Source organism: Macaca mulatta, chromosome 1 (genome assembly GCF_049350105.2).
Source record: "Macaca mulatta isolate MMU2019108-1 chromosome 1, T2T-MMU8v2.0, whole genome shotgun sequence".
Classification (NCBI taxonomy): Eukaryota; Metazoa; Chordata; class Mammalia; order Primates; family Cercopithecidae; genus Macaca; species Macaca mulatta.
This window is the reverse complement of record NC_133406.1, coordinates 75412175-75426559: the sequence shown is the minus strand read 5'-3', so window position 1 is coordinate 75426559 and position 14385 is coordinate 75412175. Positions and strand designations below refer to the sequence as shown.

Below are 14385 nucleotides of genomic sequence, written 5' to 3'. Positions count from 1 at the left end.
AAAACAGCATGGTACTGCTACAAAAACAGACACATATACCAATGGAACAGAATAGAGAGTCCAGAAATAATGCTGCACACCTACAACCATCAACAAAAAGAAGCGATGGGGAAAGGATTCTCTGTTCAATACATGGTGCTGGGATAACTGGCTATCCATTCACAGAAGATTGAAACTGAACCTCTTCCTTATATAAAAATCAACTCAAGATGGATTAAAGACTTAAATGTAAAACCTAAAACTATAAAAACCCTGGAAGATAACCTAGGACATACCATTCTGGATAAGATGCTGGCAAAGTTTTCATGAAGAAGACAATGAAACCATTTGCAACAAAAATAAAAAATGACAAATAGGCTGGGCACAGTGGCTCATGCGTATAATCCCAGCACTTTGGGAGGCCGAGGCAGGTGGATCACAAGGTCAAGCAATCGAGACCATCTTGGCCAACATGGTGAAACCCCATCTCTACTAAAAATACAAAAATTAGATGAGCATGGTGGTGCACGCCTATAATCCCAGCTACTTGGGAGGCTGAGGCAGGAGAATTGCTTGAACCCAGAAGGCAGAGGTTGCAGCCAACCAAGATCATGCCACTGCACTCCAGCCTGGCAATGGAGTGAGACTCTGTCTCAAAAACCAAAAGAAAAGAAAAGAAAAGAAAAAGACAAATAGGATCTAATTGAGATAAAGAGCTTCTGCACAGCAAAATTTAAAAAGCACTATGAATACAGCAAAGAGACAACCTACAGAATGGGAGAAAATATTTGCATCTATGCATCTGGCAAAGTTCTAATATCCAGAATTTATAAGGAACTTAAACAAATCAACAAGCAAAAAACAAACAATTCCAATGAAAAGTGGGCAAAGGACATGAACAGACACTTTTCAAAAGAAGATATTCATGTGGCCAACATGAATATGCAAAAATGCTCCACATCACTAATTGTTAGAGAAATGAAAATCACAACCACAAAGAGATACTATCTCACACCAATCAGAATAGCTATTTTTAAAAAGTCAAAAAATAACAGATGTTGGCAAGGTCTCAAAAAAAGGGAACGCTTATACACTGCTGGTGGGAATGTAAGTTAGTTGAGCCATTTTGGAAATCAGTTTGGTGATCTCGAAGAACTCAAAGCAGAATTGCCACTCAACCGAGCAATCTCATTATTGGGTATATACCGAAAGGAATACAAATCATTCTACCATAAAGACACGTGCTCCGCCGCACACGGTGGCTCACACCTGTAATCCCAGCACTTTGGGAGTCCGAGGCGGGCAGATCACGAGGTCAGGAGATCGAGACCATGTTGGCCAACATGGTGAAATCTCGTCTCTATTAAAAAATACAAAAATTAGCTGGGCATGGTGGCGGGCGCCTGTAGTCTCAGCTACTCCGAAGGCTGAGGCAGGAGAACGGCGTGAACCCAGGAGGCGGAGCTTGAGCCAAGATTGCGCCACTGCACTCCAGCCTGGGCGACAGAGCAAGACTCTGTCTGGAAAAAAAAAAAAAAAAAAAGGCATGTGCTCATGTATGTTAGTCTCAGCACCATTCACAAGAGCAAAGACATGGAATCAACCTAGATTCCCATCAATGGTATACTGGATAAAGAAAATGTGGTACATATATACCAGGGAAAACTACCCACACATTAAAAAAAAAAGAAAGTGAGATCATGTCCTTTGCAGCAACATGGATGGAGCTGGAGGCCATTATCCTAAGTGAACTAACGCAGGAACAGAAAATCAAACACCACATGTTCTCACTTGTAAGCGGGAAATAAACATTGAGTACATATGGACACAAAGAAGGGAACAACAGACTTCAGAGCCCACTTAAAGGTAGAGGGAAGAAGGAGAGTTAGGATAAAAAATACTACCTGTTGGGTACTATACTTATTATCTGGGTGGCGAAAAAATCTGTACACCCAACCACCGTGACATGCAATTTGCCTATACAGCAAAGGTGCACATGTGCCCTGCACCTAAGATAAAAGTGTTTTAAAAATACACAAAAACCAAAAAAAAAAAAATAAAATGTTTAAAGAGAAACTAGAGAATAGCAACTATAAGAGTACATGAAATAAAGAGGGGGAGAGGATTTTATTAAAAGAGCCCTACCTCCCAAAAATTTTAAACGTATATTCATTGGTCTCAAGCAATCCTCCTGCCTCGGCCTCCCAAAGTGCTGGGATTGATTATAGGCATGAGGCATTGTGCCCGGCCGTAAACTTATTTTCTATAGGTACTGAGAGACTGTATGTATGTGTTTATGTTAAAATGTAGTAGTCAATGTGGCCACTACATTCTAGGCGACCAGCATTATTCATCATGAGAATATAGTTTCTTTGGTTTAGGAAAACATTTTAAGAAACTTTTCAGTTAAGAAAAATAAAACAGTAAGGCACAAAGAGGGGAAAAGAAAAATAAGCAGAAATTGCTTGACATTAGAAGATAATAGAGAACTTTAAATCTATTCAGAGCAATTTGAGAGTACTGGGGTACTGCAGATGGAGTGAAGCCCTGCAATGAGGAGCATGGAAGAGACAAAGAGGGAAGAACAAGAGAAAGAGTGAGAGAGAAAAATAATAAAGGCGTATGAAAATAGTAATAAGCAGGGTTTTATAGAACAAACAAAACAGTAAGAAAATTAACCATCATGGAGAAAATGCTGCATTGTTAGGACCTGCCTATATTATGCTTTCAACTGTAACACCATCTACCCCCTACCTACCAATGACCTCAAACCTGCAGTGAAATGAAGCTCCCAACAGGCTTCCATGATGGTACAGGGGTTGACTAGGATCAAAAATTGAGAGAAGGAAGCAATGAAAAAAGCAGAAGGTAAATGCAAAAAGTGAGTGAAATACAGAGTTGGAATGAGAATTCAACTGAAACATGCCATCAGGAAAAGAAATAGAGAGAAAAGCTACTTTAGAACTAGGAGATATTGAAAGGGAAGGTGCACTGATCTCAGTTTGAAGGACTGATTAAACTATATTTATTTTGAATATTAGAGGATACAGTGATCTCTGAGAGTCAGAGATTTTTGAGAACATTGTCTTATACTTGCCTGTAATAGTTCTCAGAATTTAGTATAATTTCTGGCACATAAGACATCGTGTGGTGGCTCACACCTGTAATCCCAGCACTTTGGGAAGCCGAGGTGGCCAGATCACCTGAGGCCAGGAGTTCGAGAGCAGCCTGGCCAACACAGCGAAACCCAATCTCTATTAAAAATATGAAAATTAGCCAGGTGTGATGACACACACCTGTAGTCCCAGTTACTCGGGAGGCTGAGGCAGGAGAATCACTTGAACCCAGGAGGCAGAGATTGCAGTAAGCCGACACTGCACCACTGCACTCCAGCCTGGGAGACAGAACAAGACTCTGTCTCAAAAAAAAAAAAAAAAAAAAAAAAAAAAAAAGACAACATAAATGCTATCTGCTTTGTGATGATTATATTGTAATTTTGCCCTACTAAGCTTTAAGCTCTATAAAGGCTAGCTCAAGTCTACCATGTTAATCACTGTATACCCAAAATTTTACTTAGTACCTGATCACACAGTAGGTGCTAAATAAGTATTAAATCATGACTAATTAATACAGAAAAAAAGCAATATTGTCAAAATTGCAGTTGTTTGACAAAGTGAAAAATATATTGGAGTTTCATCTAATCTCATTCATTCTTTCATTCAGTAAGCTTTTAGTCAGCAAATATTACCTTGGACTTACTATATGTCAGTAACTGTGCTAGGCATTGAGGTTTCAAAGATAATTAAGACAGAGTGTTCAAGTGTCAGCTCCTTTCCCCCACTGATTTCATAATATAAAGGTAAAGACAAACACGTAAGTAATTACAACACCATAAGGCAGATGGCATAAGATAGCTTTGTTTGAGAGTCTCCGGGCATGCAGATAAGGAGTGCCCCAACTCTACCAACATTTAAGCAGCAACATAAAGAATGATGAGCAGTTGACACGGCAGATGAGGGATTCAGAGAATGGCACATGCAAAGGCTTGGAAGTCTATGGAAACATGATGCTTCTAAAAATTGATAAGACATTCAGAATGGATGAGCATTTGAAGATGGGGCTGTTGACCTATGTGACAGTCTAAAATATGTGACATGCTAAAAGCAACAGGGAGACTTTGATGGATTTGAAGCAGAGAAAAATGATTTAAAAGAGATCTCTCTTAACACTGTTTTGAAGAATGGCAAAACCAAAAGAAAAGTGAACTGTTAAATGTTCTCGCTTAATTAAGAGTCCAGGCAAGATATGATAGAAACATATATTTAAAGAGTAGGTGTTTTGGTAGAAAGAAGCCCCCAAAAATTTCTGTGTTAAATAGTGGGGAGGGGAAGGATAACCAGTTCTATTTTTTAAAATATTTGTTGTTTATTTATATATTTTTAGAGAAAGAGTCTCACTCTGTTGCCCCAGCTGGAGTACAGTGATACAATCACACCTCACTACAGCCTCAGACTCCTGGGCTCAAGTGATATGATCCTCCTGCCACAGGCTCCCAAGTAGTTGGGACTACAGGCATGCACCACTGTGCCTGGCCCTCTGGCTTTAAAAGTTAAGAGGTAAGTTCAACTTCCAATGAAACGGAAGATGAGGTACAGAAGGGGCATGATTCTAATATGTATAATTTTTTTAAAGTTCACAATAACTAATCATAGTTTATATATAAAAGGAAACAGAAAAAGTAGAAACATAAAGCAAGAAGAGAGAAGTTAGAAAGAGTTAAATGTTACAATAATGAAAGTAAACATTTTATTGTTCAATTAAAATACAAAAACTTAGCTTGGGTAAGAAAACAAAATCTATTCCTTTGCCTTGAAGAGAATACCTAAAACAAAATAATACAGTCATGAGTTGCTTAACTAATGACAGAGATACAGTCTGAGAAATGCATCCTTAGGCAATTTCATCATTGTGCATACATCATAGAGTGTACTTACACAAACCTAGATAGTATGGACTACTATACACCTAGGCTATATAGTATAGCTTCTGGCTCTGAGGCTATAAACCTGTACAGCATGGTGCTGTACTGAATACTATATGTAACTGTAATACAATTGTAACTATATGTGGATCTAAACATATCTAAACATAAAAAAGGTACAGTAAAAGTATCGTATTATAATCTTATAGGACCACTATCATAAATGTTGTACGTCATTGACCAAAACATCATTATGTGGTATGTGACCATATATAAAAGGTGAAAAACTAAATAATTTCCCTGAGATAATAATTGAACCAAATATATTTTCTGACTACAACACAGTAAACCTAGAAATAAATTTGTTTTATGTTTAAACTATGAGAAAAAGCCAAGTCACTGGAGATTGAAAAATGAATTTCAAAGAGAATATTAAAAAAATGCAATTAGAATATGAGAACATTATATATAAAAATATATTAAATGTGGACAATATTACACATGAAACACATCATAGCCTAAATGTTTTAATTACTAAAAAAGCAGTAAAGAGAGTAATGAATGCAAGAACTGTAAGAAACTCCATATTAACTAGTAGTAGTACTAAAATAACACGATGTTTACAATAGCAAAAATTTAGAACAACTTTATCTCCAACAATAAAAAATATTTAAAAGCTATCATGGAGCTGGATGCGTTGACTCACACCTGTAATCCCAGCACTTTGGGAGGCTGAGGCAGGTGGATCAGTTGAGGTCAGGAGTTCAAGACCAGCCTGGCCAACATGGTGAAACCCCATCTCTACTAAAAATACAAAAATTAACCAGGCATGGTGGCAGGCGCCTGTAATTCCAGAGGCTGTGGCAGGAGAATCGCTTGAACCCAGGAGGTGGAGCCAAGATTGCACCACTGCACTCCAGTCTGGGCAACAGAGCGAGATTCCATCGCAAATAAATGAATAAATAAGTGCTATTATGAACAATGATAGTGGCATAGCTAATGACATGAAAATGTTCACAATATTTTGTAAGTTGAAAGACAACAGGTTAACAATAGCATATTGTATGAAGCCATTTTATAAAATATATCTATGTAAGCATAGAAATAAAAAAAAACTAACATTTATTAAGTGCACATTATATACCAGGCACTGTTTAAGCATTTCACATATGCTGATTTATTTATGGTTATAATAAACTTATGTAGCCATTCTATTACTTTCTCCACTTTGTGAGATTTAAGATAAGGGAAATTAAAGAATTTGCCCAAGGTCACACAGCTAATAAGTGGCAGAGGCTTGGAAGAACATACATCAAAATGTTAATAGGCTGGGCACAGTGGCTCATGCCTGTCATCCCAGCACTTTGGGAGGCCAAGGCAGGTGGATCACTTGAGGTCAGGAGTTCAAGGTCAGCCTGGCCAACATGGAGAAACTGGATCTCTACTAAAAATACAGAAATCAGCCAGGCGTGGTGGCATGCATCCGTAATCCCAGCTACTCGGGAGGCTGAGGCAGGAAATCGTTTGAACCCGGGAGGCAGAGGTTGCAGTGAGTCAAGATCATGCCACTGTGCTCCAGCCCGGGCAACAGAGTGAGACTCTGTCTCAAAAAATTTTTTAAAAAAAGTATAATAGTGTTTATTTCTGAATGATGAGATTATAGATGACTTTTTATTTAGTTTGTTTTACATTATCTTTTTATTTAGCTTGTTTTACATTCAGAAAAACTGAAAACGTTTTCAGTTTTTCTACAAGGGGCATGTATTACTTGTGAAACAAAGAAATTATGGGTCTTTTAAAGATGAAAGCAAAACATCTAATTAGGAAACAAAAATAAGTGAAAAGAAAAAATCTGACAGATGTTTCTCTTAAAAAATATAGATAAGCCTAACAATTTTGAGAACAAAAGAGAGAAGTATTTAAATAAGCAAATTAAATAATGAGAAATGGACTAAGACAACTAAAGTACATATTTTAATTAAAATATCATAAATAACATCAGATATATTTAAATGTCAGTGAACTAAAAATTATCTGGAAATAAAATGGACTCTAATAAATTTATAAAAACCTGAATTAAGGTTTGGAAATGTTAATGATTTACCTTCCCCCAAAGGCTCTGGGTCCAGGGAGTTTTATAAAATGTTTATTTTAAACTTCCAAAGACTAGTAATCCCCATATCAAAAAATCTACTTAATTCATTTAATAAATATGGCAAAAATCTGACACTAGGATCCGACAATAGCAATATAAGAAAGAAAATTACAGTAGTCCCCTGTTATTTACAGAGAATATGTTCCAAGGCTCTTTGTCGCTGTCTGAAACTGCAGATAATATTGAACCCTATAAATACTATGTTGCCTCCCATACATACATACCTATGATAAAGTTTAATTTATAAATTAGGCACAGTTAAGAGATTAGCCACAAAAACAAAAAATAAAATAGAACAAGTAGAACAATATACTGTAATAAAGACAATACAAATGGGTGCTCTCACTCATTCTTTCTCTTGTTCTCTCTCAAAATAGCTTATTGTACTGTACTGTGAATAACTGAAAGTGCAAAAAGCAAAACCATGGATAAGAGGGACCACTGTATAACCAATCACATATACAGAAGAGGATGTAAGTAGCCTATATAAAATACTAATATAATTTAGTGAAAAATCAAAAGAATAATTAACAATGGCCTGGTTGGATGTATTCCTAAAATAAATGATGGTTTAATATTAGTACATCTATTAATAGGATATAGCTCTATGCATGTTAGTATATAAAAAAGAAAAATTAAATAAAAAAGAAAAATCCTATATAATTATTTCAATAGATGATAGAAAACCATTTGCTGAAGTCAACTTCCATTCCTAGTTTAAAAAACTCTAAGAGAGCTAGAAATAATAAAATGGCTCTGTAATATACTAAAGAATACCACTCTAAAACAAATTTACAACACTGATATACCAGACTCTCTACTGACTAGAGATACCCCGTTAAAATCAGGAGGAAAATAAGAATTACTGGAAATACCTGTCAAATAGAAGATTCAGACCTTTCCAACACCACCTCTTCACCTGTTTGCCCCCTTGACTTTCTCCTATTCGGGGCTCAGACAAGAGTGAAGCAAGTAAGGCCCCTGAAGTGCAGAACTGAAGGACATACTTACTCTTGGGGTTATGAAAGTTCAAGGTTGATAGTTGTGTGACCCTGAGAGTGAGCACCTCCCTCCCTTAAAAGTCTCACTTGTCTCACCCTAGTTCCAGTCCTGCACGTATTCCTTCTCTCTTGTAAATTCTACTAGCTCTTCTGACAAGCTAAAGTCAGCCATTTGTAGACAGTCAGCTAGTCTTTAGAATTTTAGATGTTTCAAGAAGAAATTAAACAGTAGTCCCCTATGATTCATGTGTTTCTGAATTTTCCAACTTCTCCCATCGACTAAATCCTATTGAAGCCTTCCCACCTTAACTGCTCTCTTTCCAAAGAAATCAAATTAACAGATTTCTCTGCAGGTAATCATCAAAGACCAGATCCCTTTATATTCACAACATATGTGAGAAAGTTAGTAGTTGGGAAATTAGTTTTCATATATATTTTATAATATATATTATTTTAGGGTCTCATACAAAACTTTTATTTTAATAATTTATTGCCAATTACTTGTTCTCTTCAGTTCAAAAATTTTAAAGAGTAAAATAAGGGGCTGGGCGCAGTGGCTCATGCCTGAAATCCCAACACTTTGGGAGGCCGAGGTGGGCAGATCACCTCAGGTCAGGAGTTCAAGACTAGCCTGGCCAACATGGTGAAACCCCCATTTCTACTAAAAATACAAAAATTAGCTGGACGTGGTGGCACGCAACTGTAATCCCAGCTACTCAAGAGGCTGTGGCACAAGAATCACTTGAACCCTAGAAGCAGAGGCTGCACTGAGCTGAGATAGTGCCACTGCACTCCAGCCTGCATGACAGAGGACGACTCTGTCTCAAAAATTAAAAAAAAAACAAAGAGTAAAATAAGATAATATATGATATATGCAGAAAATATTTTGAAAGTGAGACTATTCTATAAATACCAACTATTATTAATTAGTATTTCTTTTTTATCAAAATGTACTATATGCATATGGTCATTTACATGTTATTAGAATGGGACATATCACAGGAGGAAAAAGCTATTTTCAAAGTACTATGGAAACTTAACATAGAACTTTGGAAAAGCTGCTGAGTAGTATTACGATGCCTTTACTTTGCATAATTCTACAGATGCCATATCCTAAACCTATGTCCTATCTTCCTATGTGTTTAAGCAAATCAAAACTGACAGTGAACAGACCTTTTTAATATGTGTCATGATATTTTATTCTAGAAGAGGCAAGTTCTTGCTATGGAACATGTTTCTCAAATGCATCTGAGGCTTTTCATATTTAATGTTGCATCTCTAGATCGTTTTACAGATAAATTCATCTCATCATGAAATAATTTTCCTGAAACTGTTGTGTATAGGACCAAGATACTACACACATACATAAATATACAAGATACTACACACATAAATAACTTGCAGTGAAGGATATAAGATTTTAAAAATATAATAATAATAAATTAAGGTAAATAGAATCATATATAAAAAAAATATATATATATATAAAATCAGTAAACGTCTGCCTAAATATCACTGACTTTTAGAAAGTATTTCTAGCCGGGTGCAGTGGCTCATGTCTGTAATCCCAGCACTTTGGGAGGCTAAGGTGGGTAGATCACAAGGTCAGGAGTTCGAGACCAGCCTGGCCAATATGGTGAAATCCCATCTCTACTAAACAATAGAAAAAAATTAGCCAGGCATGATGGTGGGCGCCTGTAATCCCAGCTACTCAGGAGTCTGAGGCAGGAGAATTGCTTCAACCCAGGAGGCGGAGATTGCAGTGAGCCGAGACTGCACCACTGTACTCCAGACTGGACAACAGAGCAAGACTCTGTCTAACAACAACAACAAAAAAAGTATTTCTAACTATGGTGTTGATCAATATCTATTGAGTAATCTTTCCAAAGTTTTCCCTAGTGAACGGATGATTGCACTACTTACCTAATTGCATCATTGGTCTCTGAAACGACTCTGAGGTACTCTTTCAAATAATAATAATTAAAGAGGTATTTCCGAACCCTATAGCCTCGCCATCGTCTCTGAATCTATTAAAGTAAATAAAGAGATAAAATATGCCAGTAAATACTTTCATTAAAAAATGTAATAACACTTCAAAATTAAGGTAATTATGGCTGATAACTCCTATCAAATAAAGTCTTAGGCTCTTCCATTAATACAACAGTATATTAGCTGTAAATATAGGTTCTCCTAATAAATTTATTATGAAATATTATTAAAATAAACATAATTATAGGCTATTATAATTTATTTTAAATTACTTATAATTATTTCACAGAATACTAAACTATGGAAAGATTTACAAAAATTTGCTTTATAAATTCCTACCATTTCCACTTCCTGGGCAAATGGATTTTTTTTTCATAACCAACTCACTTTAAGATTGTATTTGGTCTCATTGAAATACATATTTAGTTTTTGTATTTTGTCTCATTAATGGGCTTCTTAAATTCAGTGGTATCAAAATATTTAAACAAATTCTTGTATCTCAATTATGACATTTTAATACTTCCTTAACAATAGCAACAATAACTAACATTTACTGAGTTATTATGTGCCAGGCGTTAATCTAAGGGTTTTTGCTTACACTTATGTATTTAATCTTTAGAATACTACTATGACATAAATACTCATTACCTCATTTACAGATGTGGAAACAGTTAAAAAGAGAGGTTACACAATTTTCCTATAATTATATAGCTATTGGGATGAATCTAGGAATCAAATTTCAAGTTAGGGCTTCAGAGAGCCCACTCTCATAACCATTGCAATGTAGAACTGGGAACAAAGAGAACTGTGATTTTCAACAAAAGAACATTTTTATTGAAATTATCTGCTTCTTCCATCTTTTACTTCAATGCTGACATTCAAATAGTTTTATTTTTACTAGAACATATCATCAAAGTAGGGTGTGGTTTTTTTTTTTTTTTTTTTTTTTTTGGATGAGAGGAATGTTAGGGGTCTGAGAGATCATACCTAATTCAGCTTCTAGATATCTTATACAACCCCAGGAACCATGAGAATCAGTCACTGTCCTTAAGTTCTATCTTTGTTAATATAAATATTTTTGCTATATTTTCTAATACCCCCATTTGAAAAACTCAAATAAAGTAATATACGATATTAATTAGGAAAAAACAGCTAAATTATTTAAAGGATTAGAGGAAAAAGAAATAGCACATATTGAAAACTATTAACTTAGTCTTGCATAAAGATTTAGCATCATTCCCCCTAAAATTTTCCAACAGTTTAAATATCTATATGAACAACTCACATATCATAAACGATTCTCTTTTTGGATTAAAGTCTTACCAACTTTAGCACAGTTTGCTAGGCTAAGAGAACACACATCTTCCCTAAACTTTTTTTTTTTTTAATAGAAAAGGGAAATATGGAGACTAAGCACCAGTCCATTGGGTTTTATCCCCAAAGTCTACTTTCTTTTAGCTAAAAAATATTTAGTATAAAATTTGTATAAGTTGAATATTGGATCAATAAAAAGTAAACCGAAAAAATTGTTTATTTAAATTCTGATTCTTTATTTTTCTCTCTTTTAAAACACAGCCATTTAAAAGGTTATTTATAACCATTTTGCAATTTAAGATATTAAACATGGCTGGGCATGGTGACTCATGCCTGTAATCCCAGCACTTTGGGAGGCCAAGGCGGGCAGATCACAAGGTCAGGAGTTCAAGACCAGCCTGGCCAATATGGTGAAACCCCATCTCTACTAAAAATGCAAAACTTAGCTGGGCATGGTGGCATGCGCCTGTAGTCCCAGCTACTCGGGAGGCTGAGGCAGAAGAATCGCTTGAACCGGGGAGGCGCAGGTTGCAGTGAGCCGAGATTGTGCCACTGAACTCCAGCGTGGGTGACAAAGTGAGATCCCCGTCTCAAAAGAGAAAAAAAAGATATTAAACATGACGATTATAAGATAGTGTTTTTGTCAGACTCCCAGTATGAGAATTACTAAAGTAACTGAAAATATGCAAAACAGCTTGTAAGAACAAGTAAATCAGAGACAATAACTTTATTTTAATTAATTATTTTATTTATTTTTTTGAGATGGAGGCTTGCTCTATCACCAGGCTGGAGTGCAGTGGCATGATCTTGGCTCACTGTAACCTTCAACTCCCTGGTTCAAGTGATTCTCTTGCCTTAGCCTCACGAGTAGCTGGGATTACAGGCACGTACCACCATGCCCAGTTAATTTTTGTATTTTTAGTAGAAACGGGGTTTCACCATGTTGGCCAGGATGGTCTCGATCTCCTGACCTCATGATCCACCCAAGGTGCTGGGATTACAGGCATGAGCCACCGCGCCCGGCCTTTTTCTTTTTTCAATGGAGTCTTGCTCTGTCACCAAGTCTGGAGTGCAGTGGCAAGACCTCGGCTCACTGCAACCTCTGTCTCCTGGGTTCAAATGATTATTCTGCCCTAGCCTCCTGAGTAGCTTGGACTACAGGCATGTGCCACCATGCCCAGCTAATTTTTGTAATTTTAGTAGAGGCAGGCTTTCACCATGTTGGCCAGGCTGGTCTTGAACTCCTGACCTTAAGCAATCCTCCCACCTCGGCCTCCCAAAGTGCTGGGATTACAGGTATGAGCCACCACACCCAGCCAACAATAACTTTAGAAAGTGAAACTAGTAGTATAGCAAACTAATGTAACAAAAGTATTCAAAGTGTCTTTTGAAATACTTCTCAAATGTTCTTATTTGCAAGATTAATTCTTTAAATTTTCTAAAATTATATACTCAATTTAGAAACTCTTCCTAATTTTACCAATATTATATTATGACTGAGAAGGAAAAACAAGGAATTGACAGAACCACTTTCCTAATGAAAAAGAAGAATCAATTGGAATATGTATACATATATAAATCATACATGCAAATAAGTGCATATTTTCCTAGCTTATCTAATTTGATCATTATAGCATCATTCTGAGGTGGAGATTATTATTAGCCTCATTTGAGAGAAGAGGGAATTGATGTTTAGAGAGGTTAACTAATTGCCTAAGGTCTTATAGCTGGTTGGATGGCTTCAAATGTTTCAGCATACTTTTACTGCATATACAGTAACAATTTTATTAATGAAGGGAACACTTGTAAATATGTGTACTGACAGGAAATCCATCATCAGTAATAGAAGTTATTCAAGTTGCATAGGAAAATATTAAGATACCAAATAGTATTAAGGGAGGGGCTACCTATCACATTAAAATATCACTAAATTACAAATAAAATAAGATTAAATGTGCCAGAAAACACAAAAGATGCATGTTGGCATACTGTGAGGAAGGAAGAATGATGAGGGTTTATGATTTGGTAATATCAGAGAAGTGGATATTCCCATTTCTAAGAAAGAGATGTTAAAGGAAAAAAACCTGAAATTGGCTGAAAGATTTGTGTTCAAATAAGAAGAGTTTCTTGTAATTAAAACAGAAAAAATGCAACAACATGGGCTCTTTCCTTCTCCAAACCCAGCAACTATTGGAAACAGCACCAACCATGTCTAGAGAGACTACAACTGGTATGCTTTCAGAAAACATTCTAATGTCCTGACACCCTACGCATCTCTCCAAAGGCTGGCTAAAATTCCTCTCCAAGATAATTCCTTTTATTCAAAATTGGATATTAAAGAATGTAATAAGTAAGTGATGGTTAAGGTAACAAATTAAAACTCATCCACACTAAAGTATAATCAATCAGTCTTTAAGTGGCTTTCTTAGAGATGAGTGGATAAAAAGATCTGGAGGAAACAGCATTTGAGTGGGTGAAGAAGCTGCCATCAGTGAAATGAAGGATCTAAAATTTATTGAGCTCCATGAATGTGCCAGGTATTATGCTAACTGCTTTTATTCTCACAATATCCTTGTGAACAGGGCATGATCTCCATGTTAAAAATGAAGAAACTGAGGTTAAGTAATTTGCTCAGGGTCACATAACCAGTAAAACAGTAAATGGAAAGTCAGAATACAAACCCAGGTTTGTCTTACTTCAAAGCCCACTCTTTCCACTAAAACACCATACATATATATTGTATAAAGAGAGAGAGTATATGCGTGTTCTTTAGTTTAAAATATGGTATTTTCTTATATTATAGGGAGACTAGTTTAACTAATAGCTAACTGATATTGTAAAATACAATATAGATGAGAGTGTACTATATTTCCTATTATAGAAACAAATGACATCTTAAATTTTGCCTAAATATTCTGTTAATATTCCAGTACTAGTAAATACACTTTTAATTTTTTTAAATGTAC

At 35.8% G+C, this 14385-nt stretch overlaps 1 protein-coding gene across 2 annotated transcripts in view; it reads right to left on the bottom strand.

The window, feature by feature from the left end:
- The window catches only part of SPATA17 (spermatogenesis associated 17), a 229228-nt gene that overhangs the window by 167333 nt on the left and 47510 nt on the right, over positions 1-14385 (bottom strand). For both annotated transcript variants that reach the window (XM_015116149.3, XM_077987022.1), the window contains exon 5: positions 10040-10143. In XM_015116149.3, the coding sequence (XP_014971635.1) occupies positions 10040-10143 (104 nt within the window). The remainder of the gene's footprint in view (positions 1-10039; positions 10144-14385) is intronic.